The sequence below is a fragment of the Mustela nivalis genome (assembly GCF_964662115.1).
Source record: "Mustela nivalis genome assembly, chromosome: 8".
NCBI classification, from domain to species: Eukaryota; Metazoa; Chordata; class Mammalia; order Carnivora; family Mustelidae; genus Mustela; species Mustela nivalis.
The window spans coordinates 36,732,092-36,749,840 of NC_139027.1; the positions used below are offsets into that span (position 1 = coordinate 36,732,092).

General features: G+C 50.8%; 1 protein-coding gene and 1 long non-coding RNA gene across 2 annotated transcripts in view; one reads left to right on the top strand and one right to left on the bottom strand.

Moving 5' to 3' along the window:
• The first annotated feature begins 6,708 nt into the window (after positions 1-6,708).
• LOC309871962 lies at positions 6,709-11,665 on the top strand. The gene is made up of 4 exons (XR_014315571.1): positions 6,709-6,895; positions 7,012-7,448; positions 10,036-10,270; positions 11,357-11,665. It is a non-coding gene; the product is annotated as an uncharacterized lncRNA (long non-coding RNA).
• Positions 11,666-14,909: 3,244 nt separating this feature from the next.
• Positions 14,910-17,749, bottom strand: part of CKAP2L (cytoskeleton associated protein 2 like) — a 31,166-nt gene continuing 28,326 nt past the window's right edge. The window contains exons 8-9 of the mRNA XM_082745440.1: positions 17,286-17,475; positions 14,910-16,080 (exon numbers count right to left, since the gene is read on the bottom strand). Coding sequence (XP_082601566.1) covers positions 15,855-16,080; positions 17,286-17,475 — 416 coding nt within the window. The 3' untranslated portion in view covers positions 14,910-15,854. The remainder of the gene's footprint in view (positions 16,081-17,285; positions 17,476-17,749) is intronic.

The window sequence follows — 17,749 nt, forward strand, 5'->3', positions numbered from 1 at the left end:
TGCGTCCTCATGTGGTTGCTCCTAGGCCTTTGTCCTCAGCTCTCCTCTCTCCTGAAGGGCCCTCTTGGGTCCTTAGCTACCACAGATACTAATATAACTTCCTTCCTCCACAGTCCCTAGATCCCCAGACTGAAAGGATTTCCCAGACTCATTTGGTGGCAAGCCTTGATCAGGCCCTGACATGAACTTGTTTATTGTCTTTATATAACCACTTCGTGGGAATGAATATTCATGTGTTGGCTGCCGGAATGTCAATGTGTTTGATTATGGGCCGTTGTTCCAGACCTTACCAAGGGAATGATCATGCATATATACAGTAAATGATGTATTACTTTCTGAAATTCAGAAAATTTTGAATTCTTTTTTTTAAAGATTTTATTTATTTATTTGACAGAGAGAGACAGGGAGAGAGGGAACGCAAGCATTGGGGGTGCGAGGGGGGGAAGCAGGCTTCCCACCAAGCAGGGAGCCCGATGTGGGGCTTGATCTCAGGACCCTGGGATCATGACCTGAGCCAAAGCAGATGCTTAACTGACTGAGCCACCCAGGCACCCCTTGAATTCTGAAACATATCTGGATGCCTGGGCTTCAGATTTGTAGACCTAGAACTCACTCCCCACCTCATACCCTCCCAACAAGTCCCTTCATTTCCTGCTGCCATCCTGGTTGGTGTCTCCTACCCCTGTGGTTCTGTAGGATCTTAACTTCTTCCTTCCTTAGGATCATCTCCAGTTAATCCGTCTCCAGGTCCTAACTAACTTACTGACTCTCTGGCCAGCCTCCCCCCTTCACTCCTTGTAAATTCAGGCATGGCCCAGCGCCTGCCTGGCTGCTGTGGGACCCTCTCAGTAGCCAGTCCGGCTCCTAGCTACCCAGTCATTGGCACTGTCACAAGGCGCTGCTTTAAACCACAAGGGATCGTATTCTCACCCTGCTCAAAATGCTCCCAGGGTTTCCTACCACCTTCAGAGTCAAGGCCAAGCTTTTTAGTGGGACATAGTACCTTTCCCAATCCAGCTTTGCTCCTCTCCCCTACCTCTCTGGGTCTCCTAGAAAGAGGTGTGGGCTCACTGCACCCCTCCCCTTCCAAGAATTATAGGAATTCTTCTTGTGGTCTGTCCAGGGAGTTCCTATTCTTTTCAAAATCGGGCAGGCATCACCTTCTTCTGGAAACTGCCCTCATCCCTAACAGAGGAGCTCCCCTGTCCCTCTGGCTGGCTGCCCCTGGACCTCATGGGCAGCATCACATGCTCAGGACCAGGGTGCTAGGTATTGGCTTACGTGGCGGGTGGTACCATGAGGGGGTTTAGTCCTCAGTGTTCAGGGGCAAGTGTTCATGAAATGCAGAAACAAAACAAACAGAAGTTTTACTTAAAACAATAAATATTAATTCCATAGCATTTCATATTCTGCTATTTTCATTTGGCATAACATAGTTTCTAGGTTTTTTTCCCCCCATTATCAAGCCATCTATCAGAAAATTGAGATACTAAAGACAAGAAATTAAATATGACCCAGTGTTTTGACCAGGCCCCTGGGTGCCTCACACACATTAAGCTGTTTTTTATTTTGAGTTATTTTCTCCAGTCCTTTTGCGTTTGCATTTTGTAAATGGTGGTCAAGCCGGTGCTTTCTGCCTCTTTTTCTTGTGTGGCAGTCTGTCTTAAGCGGTTTGGGGGTTCATCTTCTTAACCAGAGTTAGTCAGATTTGTCCAGCTGTTTGATGATACAGATGTGCTCTGCGGCTGGACACTGAGGGGGCCGATGGTTTCTCATGAGTCGCCTTCTTGCATCTAGCTTTGTCTCTTTTCCAGCTGACTTCGTAAAGGATGGATTCTCAGGATTAGAGGATTCGAAGGAAATGGAAGTTGTCCGTGTGACTGGATATGCATGAAGCTGGGTTTTCCTCCGGGGGAGTGACCGCTGACCACAGACACTGTGCGGAGGGGGTTGTCATCCCCGGAATGTGGACAGCCTGGGTCCCATGCTCTTGCCACGTCCTGCCTGATTCAACAGGAGATAGTGGCCAGACTTGCAGAGGACTTACCGGCCCAACAAAAACATCTGGTCACTCACCCCTCCCTGTTGCCCTCCACTCCTTTCTACCTGGAGCAGAGCTCCTGGCCCAGTGAAACTGTAGAGGTTTCTAGTCTTTAAAAAAAATTAAAAAAAATTTTTTTTAAAAAGATTTTATTTATTTATTTGACAAACAGTAGGCAGAGAAACAGGGAGAGAGAGAGGGGGAAGCAGCTCTCCGCCCAGCAGAGAGCCCGATGCGGTGCTGGATCCCAGGACCCTGGGATCATGACCTGAGCTGAAGGCAGAGGCTTTAACCCACTGAGCCACCCAGGCGCCCCATAAATAGATCTTTTTAAAAAAAATTTTTTTTAAAGGGGCGCCTGGGTGGCTCAGTGGGTTAAAGCCTCTGCCTTCAGCTCAGGTCGTGATCTCAGGGTCTTGGTATCGAGCCTCACATCGGGCTCTCTGCTCAGCAGGGAGCCTGCTTCCTCCTCTCTCTCTGCCTGCCTCTCTGCCTGCTTGTGATCTCTGTCAAAAAAAAAAAAAAGAAAGAAAAAAGATCTATTTATTTGAGAGAGAGAGAGAGAGAGAGAGCAGGGGGAGGGGCAGCGGGAGAGGGAGAAGCAAACTCCCCACTGAGTATGGAGCCAGGTGTGGGGCTCGATCCCAGGACTCAGATGCTGACCTGAGCCGAAATCAAGGGTCAGATGCTCAACTGTCTGAGCCCTGCAGGCGCCCCAGGGATTTCTGTTCTTATCCCTGCTCTCCCTCTGGCTAGTAGGCCAAGTGGAAGAGGGATCAATGACCCCAAAAGGGAGTGACTGTCTCCCTCTTCCGCCCCCACTAACTGGGATGGGGCCATGACTGAGAGACTTGGGGCAGACTGCAGGGAAAGCAGCAGCAAAGGGATGTTTCCCCCAGAACCTTCCCAGAGAGCGGGGGGTGGCATTGTTTGTGGTGGCAGAGGTTTCTAGAGCAAGCCCTTAACTTCCTCCTCTAGAAAGAGAAAAGGATGGCGATAGTAGTAACATCCACAGCACAGGGCGGAGGAGAACGTCAAATGAGAAAATGAAGACATAGTTGTCGAGAAATGCTGGGTGTTTCCGTGAGGGATGAAATTCCCAAGGCCCAAGAATGGGGTGACTTCAGCCTCCAGGTGTACACACCGTGTCTAACGTTGGCTTGCTTTGTTAAATGTCTTTTTATGTATTTTATTATTATATTTATAGGGTTTGACAGTTTTTAAAAAAGATTTTATTTATTAGAGAGACAGAGAGAGAGAGAGCATGAGTGGGGGGAGGAGCAGAGGCAGAGGGAGAAGCCGACTCCCTCATGGGACTGGATCCCAGGACCCCGGGAACCGACTGAGCCACCAGGCGCCCCTGTTAAATGTCTTTTTAAAAGTGAGGTTCTGAAGCTTTGTTGTACATTAGACTCACCCAAGGAGTAAAAAATGCCCAACGCTCCCTCCCTGTATGCCTACCTGGGGGACTTCTTTGCTGGCTGCTCCCGCTACACCAAGTACGTCCCATGCCCTGTCCAGCCCTGGGTGACCAGCAGGGCACTGCCACTGCCACTGCCCAGGGCCCATGCCCTGACATGGGGTCCCTGCCAAGGAGCACAGAGCCCTCCTGAGGGGCTCTAGGAGCTCAGTGGGAAGGCTTTCACTGAAGGCGGGTGCCCGACCTTGTAACAGGCTCCCCTCCAAGGGATGACCCACAGCCTAGGGTGATGCCCCTTCCAGCAGAGCTGGGACACAACTCAGTGTGGTTCAAGGGATGACTCTGATGCAGGGTCCAGGCTTCCTGGTCACCTCAGGCCTCCATATCATCTTCCCCTGGCCTCACAGCCTGCCCCAGCGGTGACACTGGGTATCAGCATGGGAACCTCTTCATGTCGTTCTGAAGCCTCTTCCAGGACCTGCGTGAGGCCATGGATAATGTCCACCCAACGGTGAGGGCCCAGGACCCCAGGACCCCTGTCCTGTCTGCCCTCGGCTCTGCTGGGCCAACCCTGAGGGCTTCCACTCCCTTAGAGTTTCCACTCTGCCTGCTGAGGACTGCGGATCCAGGCCTGCAGGCAGGTCAGGGACACACACACACACACACACACACACACACACACACACACACACACACTCCCCTCTGCTCCACCTGTAGGGCTGTCTGAAGGAGAACACCCTGCAGGACTTAGACAAGTATGTGGAGAAGGACATGAGTGGGTCATGACCAGGCCTGTCCCTTTGTCCCTCTCCTCCCTCAGGCAGCGGGGCTGTGTCCCTAACTCCCTCCTCGAGATGTGGCCAGAGCTCTGTAGGCTAACTGTGCTCACAGACTTTCCTGCCGGGCCTGGAGCCCCGTGCCTGGGAGGCTGAGAGCCGAGAAAGGGATCCCGCGGGCAGCTGGGAGAGGCCCCACCCCCGGAAGTGACGTCTGTCTACGTCTGCTCCAGGTGCGAATCCCCACCCTGCTGGGCAAGAGGAAGGAGGATGGGAAAGGGCTTGTGGCCACCACCAGCAGCTCAACTACACGGATGTGAGTGTGGGGGTGGGGTGGGGGGTGGCCCTCAGCCATCGGAGCCCAGAGAACAGCCTCCTTTCTGGCTGCTGGAGGAAACTGAGGCCCTGCAGGAGCAGGAAGGGGTCAGGAGGAGCCAAGACCCTGCTACCCGCTGGGTCTGGTTGGCATTTTGCTTTCCATTTCTTGGCCTTTCAGGGTCTCAGTGGACTGAACAATTTCTCACGATGTTGTTCCTGTAGTCCCCAGTGTGTCCTGCAGGGTGAGGGCAGAGGCAGGCAGTGGCCCCCAGCCCCGCCCAGTTCGGTGCCCTGACCCTTGCCCTGTCTTTGCCAGGCCATCTGGACCTGCCTGTTTGGCCTCCGTGAGGTGAGTGCCACGTGCCTGGCTGGAGAGCCTGTGCCAAAGGCAAGGAGGGCCAGGCCAGGCCACAGTGCTGAGGGCCTCGCCCATGTCTGGTCCTCCCCTTTGGAGAGAACTAAGTGTGGGAGGGGCGTTTCCCATGTATGGGCCTGGCTGGAGGGAGTCAGAGAGGCCGGTGACCTCAGCCAGGCCAAGGAAGGGCCCCGGAGGGGTGAGGAAGACCACTTACGGCCCTGGAGGAGCCGTGAAAAGGCAATCAGACGTCTGGGGGGCGGGGGTGTGTGAGCCCCAGAGTCCCTGGCAGGCAAATGGGTGAGCAGGGCTCGCACTCAGCTGCCACTGTGCTCAGGTCCTGTGTCCCTGGGTCTCTGCCCCAGTGCTGTGAGCAAGAACTGTGAGAACTCGCACAAGAGCCAACACCTGCCTCCACCAATACCTTTTGAGCATTTCCTTGTGCTGGTGCCTTCATCAATACCTTTTGAGCACTTCCTTGTGCCGGGATGGTCCTGGTCATAGGTGCTAGGGAGCCAGGGGTGCCGCAGGGCTGGGGGTCAGGACCCCAGCACACGGATGGCTTGTGACCTGAGTGCGGGCAAGCTTTCACCAGTGCAGAACGTGGCTGAACCTGGGCAGGTGCTCCCGCCAAGAAAGGCAGGCCAGGGGATGGGTGACCGGGGAGCAGCTGTGACACGTGTCAGGGTCAGGAGTCCCAGACTGCTTCCATGTGTCCGCACATGCTCTCCCACGCCTGCCCCATAGGCTGAGGCCTCAGCCAGGCCCTGGAGGTCTGACTTCGACCTGATTGTGGTAGACACACAATAGCCCTGCTTGTTTGCTGAGGGAACGGTGCTGAAATGGGTCAGCACAGTGATGGCGGGTAGGGAGCTGCTGAGGCCCCATGAACCTTGACCGGTGGGCCACATTATAGGGAGGGCGCCTGCCTCTGAGGCTGGATCTGCCCTTGGCAGCTGCCTCTTGGCTGCTCTTTCGGTCCCTGGAGACAGGGAACAAGGGGACTCTTCAGGGCTCTCACCTCCTTCCTCCCTCACCCCCATGGTTACCCCAGCTGGTCCCATCGCCCTGCACTGTCTGACCACGGTACCCCTCTGCCCCTCCAGGGCTCAGGCAAGCTCCACATGGGCATCTACACGGGGCCCCACCAGCCCTGGGCGGTTCACTCTGGAGGTACCAGCTCCCACCTCGCCCCTCCTCCCCTGCCTCCACAGGCACCCTACTAAGAACCCATGTCCCTTTGTCCCCAGCCTGCCCACCAGGCAAGAGGGGCTGTGAGCAAGCCAGCCCTCCGTCATGGGGCAGGCTCTTTGGACGTGGTCCGTGAGCTGCTTGCGGTGTGGGGGAAGGATATCCTGTATGTTGGGGACCGCATCCTTGGGGACCTCCTCAAGTCTAAGAAGTGTCAGGGCTGGCGGAAGGGGCCTGGAAGGGGGGCACGGGTGGCTAGTGCAGAGGCCTGCCCTTCACCATCTCGTCTTCTTTCCTGTTGGGGGTTGGTAGTGACCTTAATAATATTGTTCACTCTGTGCTTCACCAGAGCGGAACTCCTTTATCCCTGAGGAAACAGAGATCCAGTGAGGTTAAGCAGCTTACCCAAAGTCACACAGCCAGAAAGGGCAAGGCTGACTCAAATTCCTATGTCCTGACACCAGAGTGCTGTGGTGTTTCCGTAGTCTGAGGCTTCCTTCCCCACCTGACTCTACCGTCCCCATCAGCTGGGGACTCTCAGAGAGTGGACAGTCCACTCCCCCACCTGGGAATGACTGGTATCTTCGGGGTCAGGAGCGGCTGCGAGCCCAAACAATTCGGGTTTGTTCTAAGATTTGGGTTTGAGTCATGACCATGTGACCTTGGGTGGGTCACCTGACGCCCTGACTGGCTTCCTCACAGGTCCCCACAGGACTTCTGCTGTCTTTGCTTTGCTCTGGGTGGAGTTTCACTCAATGAAAGGAAGAGGTGAAGGATGTTATGCACACAGCTTGGTATGTTGACCCCTGGTGACCTCGCCACAGGTTGAACTGGGCCTGGGAAAGACAAAGGTAGTTAGGGCTGTCACTCACCACCCCCCAACCCTCACTGTCCCCTGTCCACTTTTCAGAGAGGAGGAAGGAGCTGAAGAGGCTGAACGTGTGCCTGGCAGAGCTGTACCAGTGAGAGCCCAGCCCGCAGAGGGGAGAGGGCTGGAGGGTCCTGTGCTGTGGTCAGGAAATCACGATCTGTTCCAGGCTGGCCTTCCTTGCTAAACTGGGTTTGGGGATCACTCTGGCCCCTTGCGTCATACTGTGACTTCTAGGCCCCTCCTCCTTACCCACTCAGCACGGACTCAGAAGGCCTGTCCTCTCACACACGTGACAACCCCAGCCCAGCACCCTCCCTGGGTGGCCGCAGAGTGCCCTCCGACCTCCACAGGGATCAAGAGAGGTTGGACCTGCATCTCGGAGGTCTCCTGGGTCACATAGCCATTTTTGCAGCAGGCACATGGACGGGAGCAGTTATGGGCTGCAAGTTATCAATCCCACCAAGAAGGAGATTCAGGTGAGCGTGCTGAGGGCCTCAGTCCCAGGTTCCTGAGCCCAGTTCCGGGATTTTCCCCAACCGCTGCAGGGCCACAGCTGTCCTAGTCTGCTGGCTCCCTCTGCTGGTGCGTGTTCCAAATGACAGCCGCGGGCTGCCCCAGAAGAGCGGAGTTCAGCCTGTGGGGTGATTGGTGGTACGTCTCTCCATCTCCCTTAACCTACCTTGAGATGTGCAGGCCTGTCCATTGACTGATAGCCAGCTGTGATCAGCAAATAGGGACATCCTGATGAGCTGCCCCAGGAGATGGGTTTGAGGGCCAGTGAGCTGATGGGTCCTGGGAAGAGGAGGAAGGAAGATGCTCCGAGGCACTACTAACCAGATCCCAAAGCTGGGAGAGTCCTGTAGGCCACATCAGGGGGATTCAGGCCACTTAGCATTCACAGAGCCAGTAGGGCTGAATAATGAAGGATCTCTGCAGGGCCTTTGCTCGGTATAAAGCTCTTTTCTACTGTGTGATCCTTCCCTAGCCCTGAGAAGTGGGCTAGGCAGGGACAGTTACCTTTATTTTACAGATGAGAAAATGGAGTCTCCATGAGGGGTAGTAGCATGCATTTGGTCTCTCTGGGAGTAAAGGTCCAGACCAGTTCTCTAGACACTGAAAGCAAGGCCCAATGATGGGGTGGTGGGCTTGCGGAGGGGGCAGGTCTGGGGCTGGGAGGATGGGCCTCTGCATGTGCTCTGTTGGGGCATCAGAAGCTACATTAAGCTGAGGGTTTAGTGTGGTGGTCACTCTCCAGGTTCAGGCAGGTAACTGTGAGGAAAGCAGGGAAGGGAGGCCCGGGCAAAGCGGAGAGCTGCCCCACGACCCGAAGCACCAGTAGCTGCTGCCTCTGGGTTTAGAGAACCCAGCTCCTTCCCTACCCAGGGGCAGAGGCCTCAAGTTCTAGGGGTGATAGACCCAGGGAGGGCGCAGCACAGCCCGGCCCCAGCAGGGTAGGATTGGCTGTGGGTGACACAGGTCTGGGTGGGGTGGGATCTCTCCTCTGCCGGAGAGTCACCCCGGAGCTGGACCTGTGCTACAGCATGATGGGCAGCCTGTCTGCTGCGGCTTCTGCCAGCTGATCTTCTCCAACCAACTGATGGGCTCTGCAGACCTCTGTGCTGCCACCTGCCTCAGCTCGCTTCCCTACCTGCTCAACTGGCTGTATTGGGTGGCCCTGGAGCTGGCTGGTCCTTGAAGAGCTTCCCCGGCATCCCTAACCTTCTGTCCCAGAAGGACTTGCTGGTCCCCAGCCCTGCCAAGAGCTTTCAAGGTCGCTAGACCCAATCTCCCACTTCCAGGGACAAGTGGGTCCAAGCCTTACAGGGAATTGTGGGACATGAAAAAGGCTCGGGAGGAGTCACAGTGATAGAGATAAGATGCTGCTGTAGGGACCTTTCCCTCCTGCCCAGCCTTCCCAACTGCTTTAAACTGAGACCAGCTTAACTCAGTATTTCCTTAGTAGAGAGGATACCAGATGCTAGGAGGAAGGCGGTAGTCCCTCTCCCTTCACTAACACAGGGTGACTTCAGGAGAAATGGACGAAGCAGCAGATTGCACAATAAATGCCTCAGCTGGCTTTCCTGTGGAACACCTGCGCATGCTCCTGGGTCAAGGGCAGGGAGGTGGAGGTGGGATGACATCACTGGGATTAGTGGGGAGCCGTGAGACAAACCCAGGCAGCGTGTCACTGAGCACGTGTGTCAATTCTCTCAAAAAAGTCAATATTTTCATCTTGTGACACGGAGTCTCATGTTGAAGATCTAGACTTGAAAGGATTTTCTGGGGTTCCTAGCCCCCTGCTTTCCTTGCCATTCTCAGCTACCTTTCAGGTGCTTGAGAGGGGAAAACCATTTTTCTGAGTGTCTCCTGGGTTTTCTGCATTGGCTAGGTGCCTTTTTATTTTTTTAAAGTAGTAATTTTGCTTAATGCTCAGTGTAACCCACCAGAGAAGGTCTTTTTTTTTTTTTTTTTTTTTTTTGGGAGATTTTATTTATTTATTTGACAGAGACACAGTGAAAGAGGGAGCACAAGCAGGGCGAGTGGGAGAGGGAGAAGCAGGCTTCCCACGGAGCAGGGAGACTGATGTGGAACTTAGTCTCAGGACCCTGGGATCATGACCTGAGCCCAAGGCAGATGCTTAACGACTCCATTCAGGCACCCCCAGGGTAGGTCTTTAAGTCCTCATTCCATGTGAAATGGAAGTGCAGAGAACCTGAGTACTTTGCTGTCACGCTGCTAGTAGACTGCAGGGTCAGAATTTGACATGCTCTGTCCCCTCCACCCCACTGCCACACAATGGCAAGGGGGTAGTGAGCTCTCAGGATGCAGCCTCATCTCATTGCCAGGTTTTTAGATGAGCAGGGCTGGGGGTCTGAAATATAGTTAGATGTCATTGCTAAGGTAGTGACCAGGAAGGTGAAGAAAAAGCAACCTGAGCACCAAAGTGAGACATGTAAAGAAACCTGGCCTTTGCTCATCCATGCTGGCCTAGGATTAAGTGATGTCCATTTACTAGAAACTTCCTTCTCCAGCTGACTTCCCCCACCCCGCACCCCGCCCCAGGCTTCCTTTTCTGCAGCATCATTGAGCAGGAAGCCAGCAACACGCTGTGAGCTGTGAGTGAAGTGGCGGGTTGTCGTTGTCTATGCATAACCGAGGACTTCCAGAAAATCTTGCCATGGAAGGAGCTGCTCCATCACCACTGGCACGTGTCTCTGCATATGCCCCATGAGTAGTTGTGGAGCCAGAATGAGCTAGCCTGGGTCCCTTCTCCTGCCCCTGCTTTTACTGCCAGAGGGTGAGTTGCTGGGAGAAGGCAGGTTGCTTCTATCCACAGTGGAGCTGGGAGGAGCCAGCTGGCTGTCCTGGGGAAGCTCAGCCACCTGGGGGGCTACACTGGGCTAAAGTAGGGGTCCCCAATGGAATGGTACTCAACCGAGGAGGCATCTTGTCTTCAAGCGTAGTTAAACATTCCCGAGTATTTATGTTGGAATTTTACTATTTTATCATAAATCGCTTTGCTCTGGATTTCTCCTATGTTATAGTATTACATTGATTTTTAAAATTGTGGAGACACTAACCACATTATCTATGAATTTTGATTCAGGGGAGAAAAGAAGAAATTAAAATGTTTGTTTTCAAAATGGGGCATTGGGTCCCTCAGGGCCAGGAAGCACCGGCTCTGAGCCCAGATTCACAGGTTTTGTTCTTTAGAGGTTAGCTGGTGCCTTCTACCTCTCCAGCCCGCTTTTGTCCGATTCATCTGACAAATCCATTCCCACTCTGGAACAGGCTGTAGAACCCGTGCTCTTCCAAGCTAGGATTCCTCTCCAGGCAGCTTTTGTAAACACAATGAGGAGGGGCCCTGCTTCAGCTCCTTTGTCACGTCGTGCTGCCTGGTCCCCCTGTGAGTGGACACTCCAGTTTTCACGAGTGCCAGCCTTGGCTCTTAGTCTGGTTCTGTCTCCTGAGCTTGATTTTTAAAACATCCACCTCGTAGGTTTCCTTTGGCTGGAAGGTGCCAGGCTCAGTGTGCGTGTTTTCAGCTACTGTTTACTGAGTGCCTCCTGCATGCCCAGAAATTTAGAAACGGAATCTTAAGCTACTTTACACCTGCCTAGGAGAAGCTCACAATTCAAGAATATTAACAGTCCTTTATCAGTGGTCTGCAACTCTGTTTCCATCTCAACCCCCCAGAGGGCTGGACATACCCCCATCAGGACCTGCGAGGCCTCTGGGGAATGTGTATGGTTTGATTTCTGTACCCCTCATCTCCATCCCAGACCAAGCCAGGGCATTCTGGCACATTCTCTACCCCAGGGTTGGGAGCCATTGTGTAAGTTTGGGAAGACGGATTCCATAACCAGCTTTCTCTGTTTCTTAGAAGGCTGAGGGCAAAGAGAGGGAAGAGGACCAGGAAGACCACACTGAGGTTGACTGAATCCTCGTCAATCCATGGTTGTCTTCTACCTGAGATACTTTTTGTCAGGTAAATAGAAAAGTACAGAAGAGAGAGAAAGTAACCATACTGAAATCTAAATGGAACAGATTTGGAGTCTAAGAACACCTCTTTTAGGGAGGAGGGAGTACTGTTGTCATCCTAGAAGACCCCCTCTGTGGACTTCGAACCATTTGAAAATTGGCATAACAAGGTGGAATTATTTTACCCAGTTCTCCTGAGCTGCATGATCGGTCACATCCAGTTTTATTTCTACATATTCTTTTTAAATGTTTTATTTATTTATTTGAGACAGAGACAGTGAAGAGCGCATGAGAGAGCAGAAGGTCAGGGGGAGAAGCAGACTCCCTGTGGAGCTGGGATCCCGATGCGGAACTCAATCCCGGGACTCTAGGATCATGACCTGAGCTGAAGGCAGTTGCCCAACCAACTGAGCCACCCAGGCACCCTACACATTTTTTAAGTTAGTATTTTGGGTGGGCATCTGGGTGGTTCAGTGGGTTAAAGCCTCTGCCTTCGGCTCAGGTCATGATCTCAGGGTCCTGGGATTGAGCCCCGCATTGGGCTCTCTGCTCAGCGGGGAGTCTGCTTCCCCCTTTCTCTCTGCCTACTTGTGATCTCTGTCTGTCAAATAAATAAACAAAATCTTTAAAAAAAATAAAAGAGTATTTTTGTGCATTTTGATTCTGTTACTAGTAATAATAGTAATACTCTATTGGCCATAGAGGACTTCATTGACTGCTCTTTCTCTCCAGGTCATTACGAAAAACAGTGAAAGAGACAGCCCAAACATCTTTGAGCTTGCTGTGTGCATGCATTAAAACATGTCCAAAGTCATACTCATGACTTAAAGCCTTGGTGCTTTATTTTGGCAGGAGCCGCTCTGTGACACTAAGCCTGGGCCCTTTTCTGTTCTGATGTCATTGACTTGAGTTCACTTCTGTAGTTCCTGTTTCATCTGCTGGTAGCATCACTTGGCATCATCTAGAGGCTTAGAATGAACACACCCACATAACCAAAATGACAGACGCTCAAAGGAACAGGGCTGTGACACAGTTCACTAGATTTGCTTTATGTGGATAATCAAGGGAAACCTTTAAAATATCTGAGGATAATTAAGGGACGATGGGCCATGTCCTGAGAGAGTTTCAGAAGCTTCCATGTCTGGTACTGCTAAAGCCTTTTGCTCTTCTTCCTGGATTGACTTTTGGGCCTGAGTCTGTAAAGCAGCTTCTCTAAGCAGAGACCAGCTTTCCCTGACCTTGTGTCTTCAAACACTACATTCTTGTTCAAGGGCTAGAGGGCGGAATTTTATCAGGGAAATTGCTCGGCCCCTAGGGCCCACGCTTTTCTGGAAAGATGGCTGAAATATGGTGCAGTAACTAGTAACTAATACTACAGAAATCAACCAGAAGGGCTCTGGGGCTGAGGAAGAGGGAGGGAGAAGGAGGGGGAAGCGGTGGCCAAAGGGCCTTTTGCATGCTTTTCTTCTTCTACCTGGAGGGTCCCCTACCTCTTCTCGTGTTAAACCTGCTCCTGGAGGGGCTTTTCCGCCTTCCTGATTGGATCAGATCCTTCTGTTGGTCCCATCCTAGGGACCTCTCTTTCTGGTGATTATTCCATTTTCACACATTTGTGTCCCCCCTTAAAACCCTTGGCTTCATGGGGCCAGGTCACATGGCTCATTGTTGCATCTCGGGCATCTACGGCGTCCTGTATGTTTTACTGTGTGCACTATGTCAGTCACCTGGTTTATTATTATATCACAGGGGAAAGGGTGGGGCAAAAAATGGATTGTAAGACAAGAGGAAGTGGGGAAGACTAGAAGGCTTTGGGTTAGAACTCTGCTAAGCTTGTAGGAAGTCAGCTGGGGCAGCATAGGGTGAAAATACTTCTTTGGGGGCTATTCATTTAATGCAGGTTTTTAAAAAAACTATTTTTATTTATTTTTTTAATTTTTTAAAAAAGATTGTATTTATTTATTTGACACAGAGAGAGGGAGAGAGATCATAAGTAGGCAGAGAGGCAGAGAGAGAGGGGGAAGCAGGCTCCCCGCTGAGCAGAAAGCCCAACATGGGCTTGATCTCAGGACCCTGAGATCATGACCTGAGCCAAAGGCAGAGGCTTAACCCACTCAGCCACCCAGGCCCTCCCCCCCTTTTAAACCTAATGTTACCTCTGTACCCATTTATCTATACTTCAGTTGGAAATGTACTTCATTTATTCCAAAGACTATAGTAGAAACTGATAGTCCCACCTCTGGAAGAATTTTTAGTTGGGCAGAGTATATTTCCCAGCGTTCTTTGGAGATAAGTGCATGTGCCCAAAGGTACAATCCCACAATCCTGAGTAGAAATAATGTGTCCAACTTCCAAGTCGTAGCCTTAAAAGGAGAAGGACTTGTCTTCTACCTCCTCTCTTCCCCAATGCCTCTGGCTGGAATGTGACCTTGGTTGGGAGCCTTCCTTGGCCACATGAATGAGGCTGTACCCTTGTACAGTCATGGCCTGGGCCTGGCACCAAACAATGGACAGTTTCACTTGAACTGCTGATGTAAGAGAGACAAGTTTCCCTTTGGGACTAGTTACAGCAGCTGAATGGATACCCTCATTCTGACATCCAGCCCTGGGCAGTCAAAAAGAAAGGGAATGGAAGTATCATCCCTGAGTTAGTGGCCTGGTAAAAAGTGTAATCGGGTCACCTCATTTGTAGAATAAACCACAGTACTCTGGCTCTCATAGCAATTTCTGTTTGGTAAATGGGAATGGTTCAAGAAGTTCTCCAACTTATCACCTCCTCACTCCTCATTTCCTTACTTGGAGTAGAGGTGGGGACTGAAAGCTCTGGACTTGGCCCCAGACAACCTTGAGCCTGAAATTTCAGCCCTATCACTGACTGTCTAACTAGCTTCTCCATACCTATGTCATAAGGCTACTGTGAAGATGGAGTGAGATAAGGGGTACAGAACCCAGCTAGAGGAAGCACTAAATAACAGTGTCTTACGCTATTGTTTGTGTGTGTAGGACTTTTCCCCTAGTAACTGACAGAAACCTCACATAGGCTTTCAGATTTTGTGATCTCTCGGCAACTCCCTGGGCATTATTTGGCTTTGCAGATGAAGGGAGTCTGTCCAAAGGAAGGAAAGGCTGGCTGTGTGGATTCCTGTATTTTGGTCATGGTGACCATTTATTCTTATTGAAAATTAGTATTTTAACTTTATGGCTTTATAGCTCGGTTTTATGAACCTTGTCATTATAAACCTGACTTAGAGAGATGGTATTTCCCTTGTTGTGATAAAATCTAGTTCCTGGGTGGGGATGATGGTCAGACCCTGATCAAGGTGAGTTCTTCATGGTAATGAACGTTCACTGTGAGGTCTCTTGAGATTGCCTAACAGTGTTTCCCTGGACAAAACACTATTTCACTAGGCCAAGCCATCATCACTTTTTTTTTTAAAATAATAAATAAAATGCATGAATAAGCAGGAATGAACAAAATTTAATTTTTTTGTTTTAGATAATACTTAAATATTAAGAAAGCTAAAATTTAAATATTCACAATATGTTGGCTAGGTTTTTCTATACATTATATTTACATAATGATTCTAATTTTCCCCTTCCAAGAAGAGTTGGCCAGGAGGAAGGAAAGGCAACCTATGATAGTCTCTGGGGCTTGTACTGTCTTCTCAGACCAAGTGTCCCCATAGCAAAGAATTGAAGAAGCAAGTGGCCCTCCCCACCCCTCTCCCCTGCTCCCTTTTGTTTTTCTTTGAAGCATTTCTGAATAACAAATGCACAATTAGATTTGGATATAAAAGCTAGACAACTAATACGCTGTGTTTCACTGGAGAAGCCCTGGCACAGACAGGATGGGAATTGCCCCTCATCTATAGGGACACTGTGACGGAAGTCAGAGTCACATACGAGAGTCATCTGGGACATCTGAGCAAAAGCATAGCTAGCATCGGCTCCATAAAATGAGGGAATTTGATCAGTCTGTCGCATGGCATCTGGTCTGGAAAGCTAGCTTCTAAGCTCCCCTCACTGGGGCAGGGAGGACTCGCCCCCTCTGGGAAGTTGGCTGCAGGAAGAAAAGTCTATCATCCTGTGGCACCAGCCTCCTCATGTAAAAAAAAAACTATGCTGAGAGTAAATTAGGTCAATAAGGTGAAAATGTTTACCATACTTGTGGGGTAAATGAATAGTCAATAGTTTAAAATTTATGTACTATAAAACTGTGGCAAACTGTAGACTTAAAGAAACCAAAGGCAGTCCCGTGGGGATATTAAATTTGAGAGTAAGCCCAGGGGCTTCTAACTCCTGAGAGCCCGCAGTCTGCCTGTCCATTATAAAGTTTTGTCCAGGTCACCTGGACGAGGCTCTGAAAGCACCTTTAAGAACAACAACAAAAAGGCATTAAGACATTAGGACTCGAGGATTTTAAACCCTAATGTTACAGGCAAGGCCTCATTTTTACGAAATATGAAACACTCTGTTTCTTCCACTTCTAACAGCTCCTTGAGAGAGGCCACCACCACATCATGCTCCTGCAGCATTTCCGGGTAGCGGGACACCGCGCGCTCAATCCTGGCCGAGCGCCGCACGGGGGTGATGAGCTTCACGTCTTGTACTTCCGGCAAGCCGCTTATTCTGCGAGACAGAAGGAGCCATTCAGAATCTCCCGAAGTGTTAAGTGTGGTTTGCCTTTGATACTTGGCAGTGGGTGTTTGTTTATTCCATGAACCTTCAAAGAGTCGATAGGTTTTAGGGAAATGGGGCCTAACACCAAATGGGGTGGGACAAATGAATTCTAAGATTCTTTCTGGCTTTGACAGAAAATTATTCAAAAAACTTCTTTTAAGACGGTGGACCAAACCACAAACTGAAACTGGGCCAGCTGGGCATCTTCCTTGTAAACTTTAATGTGTTCCAATAAAAGTAGCCTTGAGGATAGTTTGTGGAGAACTTTCACGTAGTGAATCAGTTTTACATCTCATAAACACTCTGATGACATTAGCCTAAGAAAACTGGCAGGCTGGTCGGCTAAGAACTCTCATAATAAATTCCAGAGTCAGCAAGAGGTGGTTTTCAGACCCCCTGCTTGCCTTCGTCCTTCTGTGAGTCGGCTGTAATGGCAGGACCGACAGGGGGGTTTAGGGCTGGAGGAGGCCCAGCTTTGCTTTCAGGGAACTAAAATACAGAACGGTGTGGTCTTGCTGCTTTTGTTTGGAAGCCTTTTTTAAGATCATGGATAGAGACTGTTGTTAACGTTTTAGGAAATGGCACTGATACCTGGACACAGTTCCTATGAATTCTGCCTTAAACTTTTACTTATTCAAACATCAAACACTTTCAATGAAAGGCGCAGCTTCTACCTAGCACGGATCCGACGGCGCAGCCTGTTCTTAAGGGCTATTCGCCGTCCCTTTCCTCCTACGGCTGCAGAGGTTGCCCCTGCTTGGCATTCTGTGTCCCCGCCCCGGGGCCTGGGAGGATAGGCTGGTGGGATCTGTAAGTGCAGCACCCAGTCCAGGAGCGAGGGGAAACTCATTCCAACCTGTCTCCACACTCCAGCACCACCTTCGTCACGGTGGGTCAGGTCTCCTCAGAGTGCTGTGAAGACGATGGTGTGTGTGCACAGAAAGGGCACAGGTCTTCCTGTCAGTGGTTCCAACCCTCCCCTCACCCTCTGCTCCTTTCCTTAATGTCAAAGATGGGTTTGACATTAGACCACCTGTCCTCACATGACGCAGGGGTCTCCATAAACTGCTGGTACTCTGCGTCTGTGGAAGTGAAACTGAGAACAGGGCTTGAGTTAGACCCGTGGACACAAAGCCTACTTAGAGTTTGCTTACCTAGGGATCGGGGCGATCTGTAATTTGATACCAGGATGATTATCCTGTTCTGCCTTGGTTATTTGGGGTGTTGCTGTAACCTGTTCTCCCTCTTTCAGAGACAGACGAGACTTTTCAGATTCCGTCTTGTCAGCCAGTTCTTCTGTTGCTGTTACATTCGTCTCAGCAACTGGAGAGTCAGAGGTAATGCCTGTGTATGCAAGGTCAAGAAGGAAAGTAAGGCTTAGCAATAGGTTTTAACACTGAAACTAAATGCAATAAGATAAAAAGTCAACATACACAGTGATTTCCCAGTTTAAAAAAGAGTAACAGATTTGAAGTGAGACGTGTAGTTTTTCCCACCCAGCCCTCTAACAATGCTTTGCTGTACGAGGCCATCCTTCTAACCAGCCCTCCAGACATCCTTTGGGCCTCCTTGTCCCTTTAGATGGATCCCTGATAGTTTTTCCACATTCTGAACACAT